Raw genomic sequence first — 14,504 nt, 5'->3', positions numbered from 1 at the left:
GTCGACCTTATGTTACTAATTTCTTTCCATTTGATTTTGTAACTAAATATCTGTTTTCCTATTCTTTCTTCATAATTTAGAAAATCATGAAACTTCGTTGATCTATCAGCTATTTAAAAAGAAAGCTTCCAATCCTTGAGCTTAATAGCTTCTTCCTATTTTCAATGTTTATATTAAAATATATTCCTTCCTAGTTATAAAGTGACATAAAAATAAGAAAGTCAAGAAAAATATATTTTTCCTTGCGATTTTCATACATTTATGTATCTATTGTACTGTATATGTATAAATGAAACTTAAGCTTACTAAGTATTGAAATTAAGATTTCTATCAGAGTAAAGACTGATCCCGAAAGCATTTCAGATCCCAAATATGCTTGATGCACAAAGCACGCAGCCATTTGGTATGAGTTAATCCTTTCTAGAAAGGGTATTAACCCAAACACACAATTCATTTCCATGAAGCGATTGTATGTACGTAATACAATATTAACCTATATCAATTTATACCTCTCGTAACGTCAATAAATATCCACTCCATAGTCTCAGAAATGTACATACACAAGCCTGATTTTGATTTAAAATTTTATTAAATAATACTATATTTGCAAAGGGGAGGAAACCTTTTATTCCAGCAAAAATATATCTACCTATATATATATGTGTGTGTGTATTATCGATATATATTTAGCTATACTCAAATCATTGCTTTTCATTTTTATTCCCTACATGACTAAATCTCCGCTATATTTTGTAATAAGAGAGTAATACACATTTATCTCGTCCAAAATTCGCCGACTAAAAATGAATAGAGATTAATCAAACAATGTCTTTCAATATACGAGGGAATCACTACATTTTTTCCGAAAATGGAGATCTCTTTCAATATCGACCGCTGTGTCGTATGAATTTTCCACTTTGCCTTCGTGTTCAAATATTTTACATTAGCTTTTTTGTACGAGTGTTTTGCATCGTTCTTTCGTGAACTTTTTTACATCGTTCTGGAAAATTTCATTCTATGAAAATGTTGTAAATCGCAATTAACATGTTGTATTAATTTTCACGGGTTTATTACTGCTCCACTTGGTGTTGTCAGAATTGACGTAATTCCAAACTGAACTAGAGTAGGGTCAGTGCATAACATCCATCACCACTGCGAGGCAGTTCGTAAATTTACTTCAACCAGAAATTCCGCCTTTCAGTTTCACCGGTTCTGCCTCCTTCACGTATGTTTTTTAACATACTGTCAACCATGTATATAGATCTACAATCTACCGTGTATTTTCCACTGCATCACCCATATTAAATAATACTATTACTCCACTTCTACGTTTCATCTTATTTATTAAGTAATACTAATAATTATTTTTGTACAAATATTCTGATGTAGAAAGATACAAGATATAAACAACGCTCTCTTTACGTTAGAGTGCAATTTCTAATATAATTACGTACAAATGTTAAATAATTATACATTTGTTTAACGAAGACTAACAATATTCTGTCATATGATTTATGTCGTTTCTTTATTTGACAATCTATAGTAAAAGAAGTCAGTGCTTCTGACTAAATATAGTCAGATATTTTAAAAATTCTCGCGACTGAAAATCGTTGTTCTAACGCATTTAAGAAATGAATTTACTTGCGAGTCGAAATTTAGAAATTAATTTTTTACACACAAAACTTGGAAATTTTGTAAGAAAGTCGACTTAGAAATTCTATTTAAACGTGAATTTCTTTATTTCTTAAATGAATACATATTAAACATTCCACGTAGGTACGACTTCCTTTCTCTTTATCCCGATAATTCCAGGGGAGAATTCGCAGAATACATTCACCAAGCGACGAAGAAGGCCAATGACGATAATTCTTGGATCATAATTCCATTTGAGTCGGGAAAGATTCGTGACGGAGAACGGGACACCGCAATTGCGGGGCTGACGGCGATGTTCGAGGAACGAGGAGGGAATTTCCTGTTGTTCCTGCTTCATTCCTGCGAACGAAGGGGATTTAATTAGTCGAAAAGCTAGCTACCAGTGTCACGTGCATTCGAACGTACGTTGATACCGTGTCGCTAGGACGACACTAAAAGCGAGAAACGAACGAAATGAGGAATAAAGATGTGACGATAGAAATACTGCGTTTGAGAAAAGAGAGAGAGAGAAAAGTAAAGAATGGGATAGGAGAAACAAAGGTACGCGAAAAAATAGCAGATTTAGAGGAAAAAAGAGAGAGAAGGAAGATGATAAAAGAAGGAAAGAAATGTACAAATGCGATGGATTTGGCTCGTTAGAAATAGCGAATTTTCTTTGAATTAGAATGAAAATTTTCTCTTGTATACGTTATTAAATTTTGTGCTATTCAGAGACACTTTGATCGCCAGAAATTAGTTCAAGAGATATACGCTACAAAAGTAATGAATTCTATTTCTTACAATAAATAATACAGGATCATTCTGTTCAAGTCAGATAATCTATTAATTAATACGCATCAATAACGATATTTTGACGTCGACTCCTCTTTCATTGTTTAATCAATTATTAATATATATACATATATATATAAATAATTAAATATACATAATATTTAATAGTAGCGATTCGTTAATTTTCAGGTTTAGCTTTCAGTATTTCCTAAAATCAATATTTCCCGAAAGCCCTTTAATGTTACCAATTCTTTAATAAAACCAATGATTAAAGGTTGATTATTCTGAAAACACGGTCTAGAATGAAAATTTATTTGAAAATGATCAAACTTGTACGTAAAAGTAGAGTAGATAAAACATAATTAAGGTGGATGTCCAATTACTGCAACTTCCATGTGGTGCATCGAGATTCTGGGCTATCGGTATTATATGATATATAATTATTAATTGCATCGTTATACGATACAATTATCAATTGCATAACAAATAATATGAGCTAATTGGCTGCGTTCGCGGTTACGTGTATACAGTTACACAATTTATTAAATTATTATCAATTATTATCGACAACCTTATTTCACCAACGCCATACCAAGAATACAATTATGTATCCTTAAAATTAATTAGTCAAACCCGGACAAATATTACACCATATTACGCTATAATACATATACAGTAGAACGGAGTATAGTATTAATTGAGGAGAAAATGTAATAATTTTTCGGAAACAATCTTTATCGAGCATCCAAAACTTACTCACTAACGTTATTTAATTAAATAATTCTTATACATAATAAATAATACTTTGTTAAAAAAAATGAAAATGTATCGAGCAAAAATAAAAGATGCTAGAGTAATCTTTCATCGTTCTAGAAAAAGACAAAAATATGACCGAGGGTCATTTTTGTTACGAGCCCTTAAATCGTAATATACGAGCAGATTCAGTGGTTACGATAATAGGATTTCCCAGGGTTCGCCAAGGTAACCTCAAATTCGTCGATTTTTCCCATAGTCGTTATGTCTTCGTCGGGCATTTACAGCGTTGAGTGTGCGCCAGAATCTACTCGTTTGCGGTGTGGCGCGTGAAGAGAACCGGAAACCGTGGTTTCACGACGAACACGTATGCGCTGCGAGCCTGTATACGCGTGCAATAATTCACCGATCCGTAATAACGAGTTAGTAACTGGCTAATGAATAACCGGTGAAAATTAAACAGCTCGCAAATCGAGTTTCGAGTTTCCGCACGGATCTGTGGAACAACGGTCGCGATCTGTTACACACTTCTCCAACTGTGCTAATTGCGCGGTCATTGTAAAGGGAAGAAACGAAAACATCGAGCGATACTTTCGATGGTTGCCTCATAATTCGTTGTTCACTGCATGGTGAACAAGTACTGGTAATTAATTAAGGAATTTTTCAGAATTTTCATTTTGACTAACGCGTCCAAAGAGTGGGGAGATTTAGACAGAATGTTTAGTAACAGATGATGGCAATTTAAATAGAGCTCCTATGAGCCAAAATCAGACGAAAATGAAGAATAATTAGATTGTGCTTGATATTTTGTCTACTTATTTATTGATATTTCAAAATTAACCAAAGTATCCTTGAGGTATGATAACGCGTATGACGTGTATAACGTAAACAAAAGACTGCGACGCACTCTGATGGAGGATATGAAAGTTGGTCACTATACATAGTGTATAGTGAGTATAATAGTTATTTATTTTAATCTATAATCAATTTCTTTCTCAAATTTATTAATTCGCTCTGTTCTTAGTTCGTTATTACAATAGAAATCATCTAAGAATTTCTGTCCCATCCTGTATCAGTTTAGTAAACCAGTAAACGTCTTTTTCTGAATAAAACTTACTGGTGGTGTGTGTATATAAGCCTTTCATATATCAATGGACGTGTGAAACCGTACACAGGTTAGGGCGATAATCGTAGTACAATCGAGCAAGGGTGATTAGAAAATAAGGAAAATATACAAAATAAGAAAAAGGTTTGCTATAACATTTTTTCATTTGAGGCTTTGTTTTCGAGTAAATCGACTTTGAATATTTGACAAGTATACTAAAATTTCGTTAATTCCGAAATGAGAAAGGGCGAATAATCGACAAAGTTTAAGCTACATTTGAAAATAAATGTATTGTATTGTAAATATAATTACATGTAAAATAAATGTAGCTACATTTGAAAAATAATAATGTAAAATACATATTTTCGTAATGCTTCATTTTCGAGAGAAAAAATTTAAAAAATGCGGCATGCATACACATCAGGCTAGTTCGTTTTCAATTATACATGTTTAAACGTTATTTTCTCGAAAATGAGGCCTTCAACGGAAACATTTTATTTTACATTTCTGTATAATGACCTACTGCTTGTTGCATATTTATAGATAACCTGTACTTAGTCAAGTTAAAGTATACTTGACAACTCGATTTTCTCAGAAACGGAGTGTCACATGGAAAAATTTTATTCCATATTTTCCACACATCTTTTCACGTAAAATCATTCCCTGTTCGGTTGTACTATGATTACCGCCCCACCGTGTATGTAAACCTTTATATATATATACAAAAAAATATTTGCATGTCACTGTATTTGTTATTGGATTTATGTTGCATATATTTATGTAGTATATAATATATAATAATATATTATATATAATATATAATATATATAATATAAATAATATAATATATATAATAGTGTATTATATAATATATTTATATAGTTGTATATATTTTGCATAAGAATTCAAATACTACATGATTCAAGCTACAAAGATGATCCAAAATTAAATGATGGTAAATTATACAATATTACTTATCGATGCAAGAAAAGCACAAATCATTTGGCTGGTGTAATGATAAGGTGTGTTGTATTTAAATATCGACTATGTTCGCTAGACCGAAAGACTAACACGATTTGGACACGATCGCGAGTTCTGGCAGCTAGATTAGCAGATATGCTGTGCAAACATCCACCTAATTATGTGCTACACTATGATCGTACGATACTGTACTCGTTTCCCTCTTGCAAAATGTGTCCATTCGCTCTTCGTGCACATGGCTTACGGTTTAAACAAACGAACAAAATTGGGGAGAGCTAAACTGTGGAGTAAAAGTGTAATACTTCTATAGTGTATCTGTGGATCACAGGTACAGATAATTCTTTTATTTTACTAACAATAAAATCGGATATATATATATATATCGAATCCAATTTGTAGTATAAAATAATTCAATTTATTCATATATTAATTTGTAATATAAAGATATTTACAATTATATTTGCATGGCTGATAAAAATTGTAATTGTCTTTTCTTACAAAATAACACATGCATAATTCATAGTACAACGGGTATTATAAAACGGATTATAAACTTTTAAATTTTAGCTATAAACTTAATCGCTTTAAAATATTGACCTATATAAAATGAATGAATACTCGTGAATCCAATTTCATAAAAATCGGATATAAGAAATTATTGATAATATTATTGTCTAAAAAGAGATATTGGATGTATGTATTGGATTATATATTCGAATCAATTTTATATGTTCTATCTATCTATAAAAGAATTACTACAACATAAAATATTATATCCAAATTAGAACTTTTTATCGAAATTTATTTAAATGTAGGCAGCGTTAAAGAAGATAATGAACATATAACACATGCAAAATTTCTCAAATTTAAGCTTGAAATATCTTTTAAAAAATATGATTCTATTTAAAAAATTAAAGCTAATCTTCAGTTCTATAAAACACCTCCACTTCTGTACACACACACATATATATATATATGCACCACATGATCATTTAATACCATCTTCTTTTGTCTTCTTTTCTCTGGCATAAAATTTCTAGTAACTTTTTTCTAGCTTCTATCTTCCCAAAGCTATAGCTTGGCCTAGTTATGTGTATACAGAATTCGGTAAGAAATTGTACGTGAGAATACATTATGTCGCTGTGCAGTGTGTACCTACATACATATTATCTGTACCTCTGCAGATATGTCGCATTATGCACATACCTTACATCCGATTATATGTACAGATATAGGATATGCAGTGGTTGCTGAGTTTAGATAAACCAATGCATTGATTGAATATGCTCGTAAATTCTCTATACCATGAATATTAGTATATATCTAAATATATTTTGTAAATTTCCTACCAATATATGTAAGAAAGTACATGTAGCGATTCATTTTTTGACTTTAATAACAATTTACATTTGACAATTACAATTTAGAAAAATCGCCTCTATAATTTAAGTAGAGCAGATTAAACTCTTCATATATAATGATTCCAGTTTTCACGCAAACTCATTTCATAAATTAACTTCAGCTAACTAAAAAATAAGATTAATCAATATAAATAAACCTAGATTTATATGCGAATAACACAAATAATAATTAACACGATTACGGTTTCTGCTTTGTGCCTAATAATATTTGTGAATATATGTATCTACGTTCTTCGTTTCAACCGACTTCTTGCCCTCAATGTTATATGATCTTAAAAAGAAAGCTAAAGCTAGAAAAGTATGATCACGTAATAATTCTGAAACCAATATGTATCAATTAAGAATCTCAATTCTTACTGTACCCTACTGTACTTAAAAGGATGTTGCGACAAATACCTCCAGCAGGTAAAAATTATTAGGTACTGGAATATTATGCAGTAAACGCATTAATTGTAAATTCATGATTCTTCATACATATATATGGAAAGCATCTTTTCTCAACTTTTAAAGGCAATGTCCTAAATTCTAATTTTCCTCCTTAAAATGTTCGGAGAAACAGCTCCTACTTTTTGTGAGCTATAATTTTAATAAATTCAGTGCCTCAATCAAGCTACTTTCTTTTCCTCAATATTTTTAGGTAAACTAAAAAATAAATATTATATTTTCCTTGTTTTATTCAAGCTTAAACGTCAACATTATCAATTCAATATTGTCTAATATTATCTATTTGATAATAAAGCATCATATATAACAAATTGTTGCCTACTTTTGTTGATTAAGTATGTATCTGTAAGCACTTTTGTATGCAACGAAATAATGTATTATCAGATACTAGTATTTATTGCTATGTAGCATAATCTGTCTTGAACTTTAGACTGCTAGCCACTGCCGGGATAGTAGAAATCGTATTAGAAGTTGTATTTGTATGAATTACTCGGAGTTGAACCACTAGCGTGTGTTTCGGCGTATTATAGACCTCTGGTAGCAAAGTGGGAAGGTTGGCACTACATAAATACTTAACGATATCTAATATAACTCAATTCAAAACAATGAAAAGAAACATGTCCTCAAATGTCTTCTCAATTAATTTAGAAACATTTTGTCACAACAAGCAAAATGTGTATAATTGATATTTTGGAAATAACGTAATATTTTTTCTCAATCCATGGTGATAATTTTGTACAGAGCGATGTCTTCGCTTACTTTGAGTAAATTAAAAAAAGCACCGATAGGAAAGATTGATAAACAACGAAAAAAAATTAACCGGTTTGATGGATTAACGGAAGAAGAAGTGCAAAAGTATACTTTGCCAGATTATTTGGAAATGAATTTAGATATAGTTTTCGTCGGTATAAACCCAAGTTTAATGGCAGCCCATCGTGGTAGATACTACGCTGGTCCAGGTAACCATTTTTATAAACTTTTGCATGAATCAAGACTAACATCTCGATGTTTAAGTTACGAAGAAGATCATAAACTTCTTCAATTTAGAATTGGTTTAACAAACATAGTATCTCGAGCTACAAAGTCTTCTGCTGATTTAAAGCGTACAGAGATCAAAGAGGGTTCTAAAATTGTAGAAGAAAAATTAAAACTTTATAAGCCAAAGATTGCTGTTTTCAATGGCAAATGTATCTATGAAGTATTTGCTAATAAAACAGATAATTTCAATTTTGGATTGCAACCAGAAAAAGTTGATGAAACTGCAATTTGGGTCACTCCATCAAGTAGTGCGCGTTGTGCAAATTTTCCAAGAATGACAGACAAATTACATTTCTTTACTTCCTTGAAAAAATATTTGCAGTTCCTAAAAGGAGAAATCAAAGATATTGATATGAAAGAATTCTTGTTCGAAGGAAAATGCAAACAGTTTATTCCACAAACGTCAAAAATGTGGCGGCGAAAAAATATGTCTACATTCCTACATGGAGGAAGAATTGCTAATAAAGATACGATATGTCTAGATACATCTGATGAAAATGTAGCAATAGCACATAGTACAGAGTTCATTGTAAAGAAACTTGAACCTGATAAAAGTGATAAAACTGATGAAATATTTGATACAGATGAATCTGATTCATCACAAAATTTTGAGGCATGTATTTCTCAAGATATTGTAAAAACATTTTTTGGAAATGATGGAACTTCACAAAAAGAACAATCACTAGCTGTAAAGAATGTAAAAATCAAACAACCCAACAATCAAGCTATGACCAGTGATATAAAAAAATCTAAACGCCAAACAAACAGGAAAGAGAAAAAGATTGTTAAAAGATTTCCTAACAAACCAGTTAGAAGTAAAGATCTTGAAAATAACACTAATGATTTTATAAATTTGATAAAACAAAGACTGATAGGAAAACTAAACAATTTTGATGAATAGATTGGACGTGTTTTAACTTGTAACATTTGTTATTAGTAGCATACAATTTAATTATAATATAATTTAATATTAGAATAATTCAATAAAAATAGAAATAGGATACAAATGTATAATATCTATTGCATGGAAGATTGACATCTTTACATTTTATATTTTTATAATTATGTTTTGTATAAAACTGAAATTGTGGCAATAATAAAATTTTAGGTAATAAAACTTATCATTATAAAAATATTGAAGACATTATTCTCCATATAAATTTACAGAATATTTTTCTTTTTCAATTATTAATCTTGAAAATAATCAAAATTCAGAATAATATGAAATTTTAATTTATTCAAAATTGAATATACAAATACATATAACCTTTTAGAATATGCAATATAAAACAGGTTTATTAATATTTATATTATATTTTATCCCAAACCATATGTATAACTCAGTTTTAAAGCGAATAAAAATTGGTATAAAAATACTTAATAACAAATACAATTATATATATATATATATATCTCAATATAATAACAAATATATCGTAATACTAATTAACCAATTATATTAATATTACAATTTTGATCTACTAGCTGTTATGAGTGATGTTAATTTTTGAGTGAGCATGATATTTCCAGTGATTTTTATCTTCCCTTGCATGAACGCCATTTGTGGAGTTAATTTACCTAAAGCCTACAAACAAAGTAATTCATACATAGTAATTGAAGTATATTATCATGAATTGTTTATTATATTTATTATATTAATATTATATTATTCTAAAGAATCATATATTTACTATTTGCATCATGTCCGCATCCTCAAGAGTTAATGTTGCATCAGGCTTGCCTGATTTTGGATTTCCTCTATATACCTCACCTTTTTTCATATCCAAAGCTTTGGAACAATGAGGAAGAATTAAAAATAAAGTGTAGACAATATTAATTAACACAAACAAATGTACTTACTCCATGTTGCTTCAGGCTTTCCTTTTACCAAAATGTGATAAAGAAATATTCCATTGATTTTCTTTACCTGTTCTGGATTTGCTTTTGCGTATTCATCCATCATCTTAAATAATACATCACTTTCAAGAGATTCACTGCCAGATAAATGCTTCATTATTGGTTTCATTGATACCGTGCGTTTCAAATCAACATATCCACCTGCAATCGAAAAATTTAAAGCTTAATACATATAGTAATTATACATACTTAACAATTATATTCCAAAAATTATATCATCAAATATACAAATATATAACTTACCTGTTAAAACGGGTAGATTCCCTTCTACAGTAGATGTTTGGAAATGTATTCTATTTCCTTCTTGCCACATATTTGTTTGCAATGTTTGTCCAGGAACTACTGGTTTCACGAAACGTGTCTGCAATGTGTATCATGGATATGAATTTACATAAAATATTTATTTATTTAACAATAAGAAGAAGCAAAAAGAGCCAGTAAGTTATTGCACATTTAGTGCATCATAGCATTGATTATATAACTATTGATCAACCAACCTTTACAGCCTTAAATAAGTTTTGATCACCATTAGCGTAAGTTTGAAGAACATGACGAACAGAAAATCCAAGAGAACATAATCCATGTAAGATTGGTTGTTTGAAACCAGCCATCATTGATACATTTGAATCGATATGCAAGGGATTTCTATCACCACTTAATCTGTATAATGCAGCCTGTAAATTGGAACATGATATTTTAAGTAAAGATTAGTAGATACATCGAAATTATAATTATCTTTTACCTGATCATGACTTGTTTGTTGAGTAACCGATGCATCTGGTTGTCGATCAGGAGCATCGATAGTTGGTATAATTTTTGAAGATGATCGTTTTCCTTGAAAGCCTCCAGCTCCTGCTATAAATAATATCATTTGTCCTGTAGATAGTTTATCTCCATTGCTAGTATCAAATGTTTCATCTGTAAAAATAAATCAAATTTAGTTAATTTCATTTTACATAGAACAAAATATTATTTGTGAAAATGACGAATTAGCATACTTTGCAGCACAAATACAGCACCCTTTCCCTTATCCAATACGTCCACAACTTTGAGACGTATTTCGACCGTAGCTTCCGTTGGTAATTCTTTATGAATTTCGATATATTGCTCCCCATGCAATAACTGAAATTATAGTAAATTCATAAAGATACTAATATACTAAAAATATTATATAAAATAAATTACCTTCATTGGATTTAGTTCAACATTTGGTAAAGATTTTTCTAATATGGAGATATCCGTGGCAGACATTGCATCAAACGTAGTATAAAATGTAGGAAATACAGCAAAATTGCTGTCATTTTCGTACAAATAACGAAAGTCAGCTGGTATCTTAACAGAGGCACCAACTAAAGCATATTTTAATTTTGTGATTATAATTGCCAAAAAATAATGAGTAATGATTAATGATAATTAACAATTAATGTAATTATAATTAAAATTAATAATTATACCTCCTAATGCATATAATATAATGTCCCTGTAATTATAAGTATGTCTAAGGACGCCACAGTCCTAAAAAAGAAAAATTCAAAATAAAATATAATAATATTTAACTTCCAGTTACAAGATAATTGTTTTAACTACCTCTAATCCAGAATTTTCAGAATTTCCAGATTTCATTGTATCAACTGCAACCATAAATTGTCCTGTTACTTCCTGCAAAATGTAGCAATGTAAAAATATCACAAAACAACCATTAAAAAATAAACTTTTTATAAAATGAAAAAAAATATGTACTTCAAGAGAATCAAAATGTTTAGCAGCTGACATATCGGTAACAGCCGACCATTTCTTTTCGACATCTTCGGGAGTGACATTGCTAGATAAATCTTGCCTTAATGTCGATCCTGATGAACGAACTACATGGCCTAAAAATACATATTAATATATCAACTTATTTGTAATTAATAAAGTTCTGAAATAGAGTACTAAAGTAACCAAATTTTTTATTATTTATTCTTTTCATAATCTTCATATCTTTTTCATTAAAAATATTCATATAAATTAAATATCTCAATTTTAACACACTAGTCACTCTGTTGTTTGTACATCTACAGTTTTCTTTCGTAAAACACAAAAATAAGTACGAAGACTACATTAGCATCACTATAGCAGTGAATACATTAAAAACTAGTTAAATCTATACTTACATTTTCCTGCCCAACCTAATGCAGATTCAATAATAGAGCCATTTTCCATACATTTTTCATGACACAGCCAAACAACTACAGGGGCTATTAATTCAGGTTTTAATTGTTCAAAGAACTCTAGAAAATAAATAAAAGTAATATCAATACATTCAGATGTAATGTGATATATGTAACGTCAAGTATTGTTTTTACCTGGTGGTAAAATATCTTCTGTTAAACGAGAACCAGCTGTTGGTATTATTACATTTGTATGAATGTTTCTCTTTCTGCCTTCAATAGCTAATGTATTACTCAAACCAATAAGACCCATTTTTGCTGCACTATAATTAGCTTGACCAAAGTTTCCATACAAACCACTGTTGCTTGCTGTCATGATGACTCTGCCATAATTTTGTTTAACAAAATAAGGCCAAGCAGCTTGAGTGACTTTAAATGCTCCTTTTAGATGAACACTTTGTACCAAATCTGAAATTAGATATAAATAATTGTAGTTGCAATCTGGAGAAATAGAAATTAAAGTAACAATATATATCGCACATACCCCAATCAGCCTCTGACATTTTAGCAAAAGATCTATCCCTTAAAATTCCAGCATTATTAACAACTACATCTATTCGTCCAAATGCATCAATAGCTGTTTTTACAATTTTTTCTCCATCAAGAACAGAATCATAATTGGCCACTGCTTTTCCACCTATTTACAAAAACACAAATAATAGTTCCTTCTTCAAAGTTATCTAATATATATTGAAATCTTTTATCAACTGCAATTAAAAAGAGAAATTATACAATAAGGAGAATAATGACAAGATTATAAGATATTAATACTTCCTGTCACAGCAATACATAATAGGATAAACTTTCATTTCAAAATTTTAAGATATGCAGATTTATATTAATAATTTACAAAATTGTAATGAAAAATTTATAATAAAAATTTATATCAAGAAATAGATATTCATACGACTAGATTGTGAATATATACATTTTAATTTAAGAATACTAAACTCTACAGAATGCATACAACGCATAAAAATACATAAAAATTTATAATATTAGTAGATGAAACAAATTCAGGTTCCATTTTTTAATTACGTTCATAGAAATATAAAACTGCATTTAGTTCATCCGCAATCTACTCATACAATTATGAATAGAAAATTAAAAGTACTCAAATAAATTCTGAATATATTGTTACCATTCTTTTTAATTTCATTGACAACTGAGTCTGCACTTTTTGTACTCTTTCCATCACCGTGTCTACTTCCTCCTAAATCATTTACGACGACACTCGCACCCCTTGAAGCAAAAAGTAAGGCGTATGCACGGCCCAAACCTAAGGACAAATTAAAATATCGCAAAATAAAATTGTATATAAGCAAACTAATCTCTAAAAATTGAAAATAAGAATAATTACCTGCTCCAGCTCCGGTTACAATAACTACGCGATCAACAAAACGTAATTCTTCTGGTTGTTTCATTATGCTAGCTCAAAATTATTTAACTGCTTAAAGTAAACTAGTAAGTGATGACTTTATATATAAATTTCTGCCTTCGTAATGAAACTGCAGAATTAAAGGTAGTTCAAAGTTCGTTACTTTTTAAAATAAATACATACATTACAGTATACACACCGTTCTCCAGATCGTGAGATATAAAGTCCAATATTATCAAGTGATTAAAACCTCTCGTTTCTCTGCATTATCAAAACATACATATATGAAAATACATACTACATATTATCGTTGTGTGAATGGTTACGAATGTATACATATATATTTATAAGACTCGGTACACACGAGTGACACTTTGACACTGCACTCTCATTGCGTTCTGCGTCATATAATGTCTGCTTTTGATGCTTTTAACTTCTAAAACAACAAAAAATATATAACGCAACGTCAAAAAGTCATTCATCTGTACTGGGCCCTATTCTTAATAAGAAAACAAAGAAAGATATGGTCGTGGAATCGCGTGATAAAATGTCGTTCATGCGCATTCAGCCTTAATGCATATAATCTAATTTTTTAAACATTACATTTTTTTAATTAAATGTCTATGACTACTAAAACAAAAAATTGCATAAGATTTATCCGAGCTTAGTATTGATATTATCTAACACGCAATAATGTAAGAGAAAGGTGAAATATAAAATTGTACTCCTATATTTCCAATATTTTTAATAGCATTCACTATTTCTAATATATTTCATAATAGCATATAGTATGTAAAATATTATCTAATATTATGTAAAATTATTAGGTTTAT

At 29.8% G+C, this 14,504-nt stretch overlaps 2 protein-coding genes across 3 annotated transcripts; one reads left to right on the top strand and one right to left on the bottom strand.

Moving 5' to 3' along the window:
- Positions 1-7,421: 7,421 nt before the first annotated feature.
- On the top strand, positions 7,422-9,598 carry LOC126865818 (G/T mismatch-specific thymine DNA glycosylase-like). Its single transcript, XM_050618721.1, has one exon. The coding sequence runs from the start codon at positions 7,850-7,852 to the stop codon at positions 9,065-9,067; it is 1,218 nt and encodes a 405-aa protein (XP_050474678.1). The 5' UTR covers positions 7,422-7,849; the 3' UTR covers positions 9,068-9,598.
- Positions 9,384-14,128, bottom strand: LOC126865815 (peroxisomal multifunctional enzyme type 2). Of its 2 annotated transcripts, XM_050618716.1 has the most exons (17): positions 13,871-14,128; positions 13,654-13,801; positions 13,435-13,572; positions 12,778-12,930; positions 12,429-12,701; positions 12,237-12,353; positions 11,824-11,954; positions 11,671-11,742; positions 11,538-11,598; positions 11,269-11,432; positions 11,082-11,205; positions 10,826-11,001; positions 10,581-10,757; positions 10,327-10,444; positions 10,027-10,224; positions 9,858-9,955; positions 9,384-9,751 (listed from the first exon to the last, which is right to left on the bottom strand). In XM_050618716.1, exons 2-17 carry the CDS (start codon positions 13,715-13,717, stop codon positions 9,632-9,634), a joined length of 2,184 nt encoding a protein of 727 aa, XP_050474673.1. In that variant the 5' UTR covers positions 13,718-13,801; positions 13,871-14,128; the 3' UTR covers positions 9,384-9,631. The 2 variants fall into 2 exon arrangements, with proteins under 2 accessions (XP_050474673.1, XP_050474672.1); XM_050618715.1 differs by having other exon boundaries at positions 13,654-14,128.
- Positions 14,129-14,504: the final 376 nt, after the last annotated feature.

This window comes from Bombus huntii, chromosome 5 (genome assembly GCF_024542735.1).
Source record: "Bombus huntii isolate Logan2020A chromosome 5, iyBomHunt1.1, whole genome shotgun sequence".
NCBI lineage: Eukaryota > Metazoa > Arthropoda > Insecta > Hymenoptera > Apidae > Bombus > Bombus huntii.
Note: the sequence above shows the minus strand (reverse complement) of the source record. Positions and strands in the feature narration are given on the sequence as shown.

Bases quoted from the DNA above. Each gene is read 5' to 3' on its own strand.
- LOC126865818 (XM_050618721.1), top strand. From the start codon at position 7,850: ATGGTGATAATTTTGTACAGAGCGATGTCTTCGCTTACTTTGAGTAAA.
- LOC126865815 (XM_050618715.1), bottom strand. From the start codon at position 13,717: ATGAAACAACCAGAAGAATTACGTTTTGTTGATCGCGTAGTTATTGTA. The intron at 12,931-13,434 runs GTAACAATATAT...TTTTGTAAATAG, and splicing joins CAATGAAATTAAAAAGAATG to GTGGAAAAGCAGTGGCCAAT. The intron at 11,599-11,670 runs GTAGTTAAAACA...TTTCTTTTTTAG, and splicing joins CTGAAAATTCTGGATTAGAG to GACTGTGGCGTCCTTAGACA.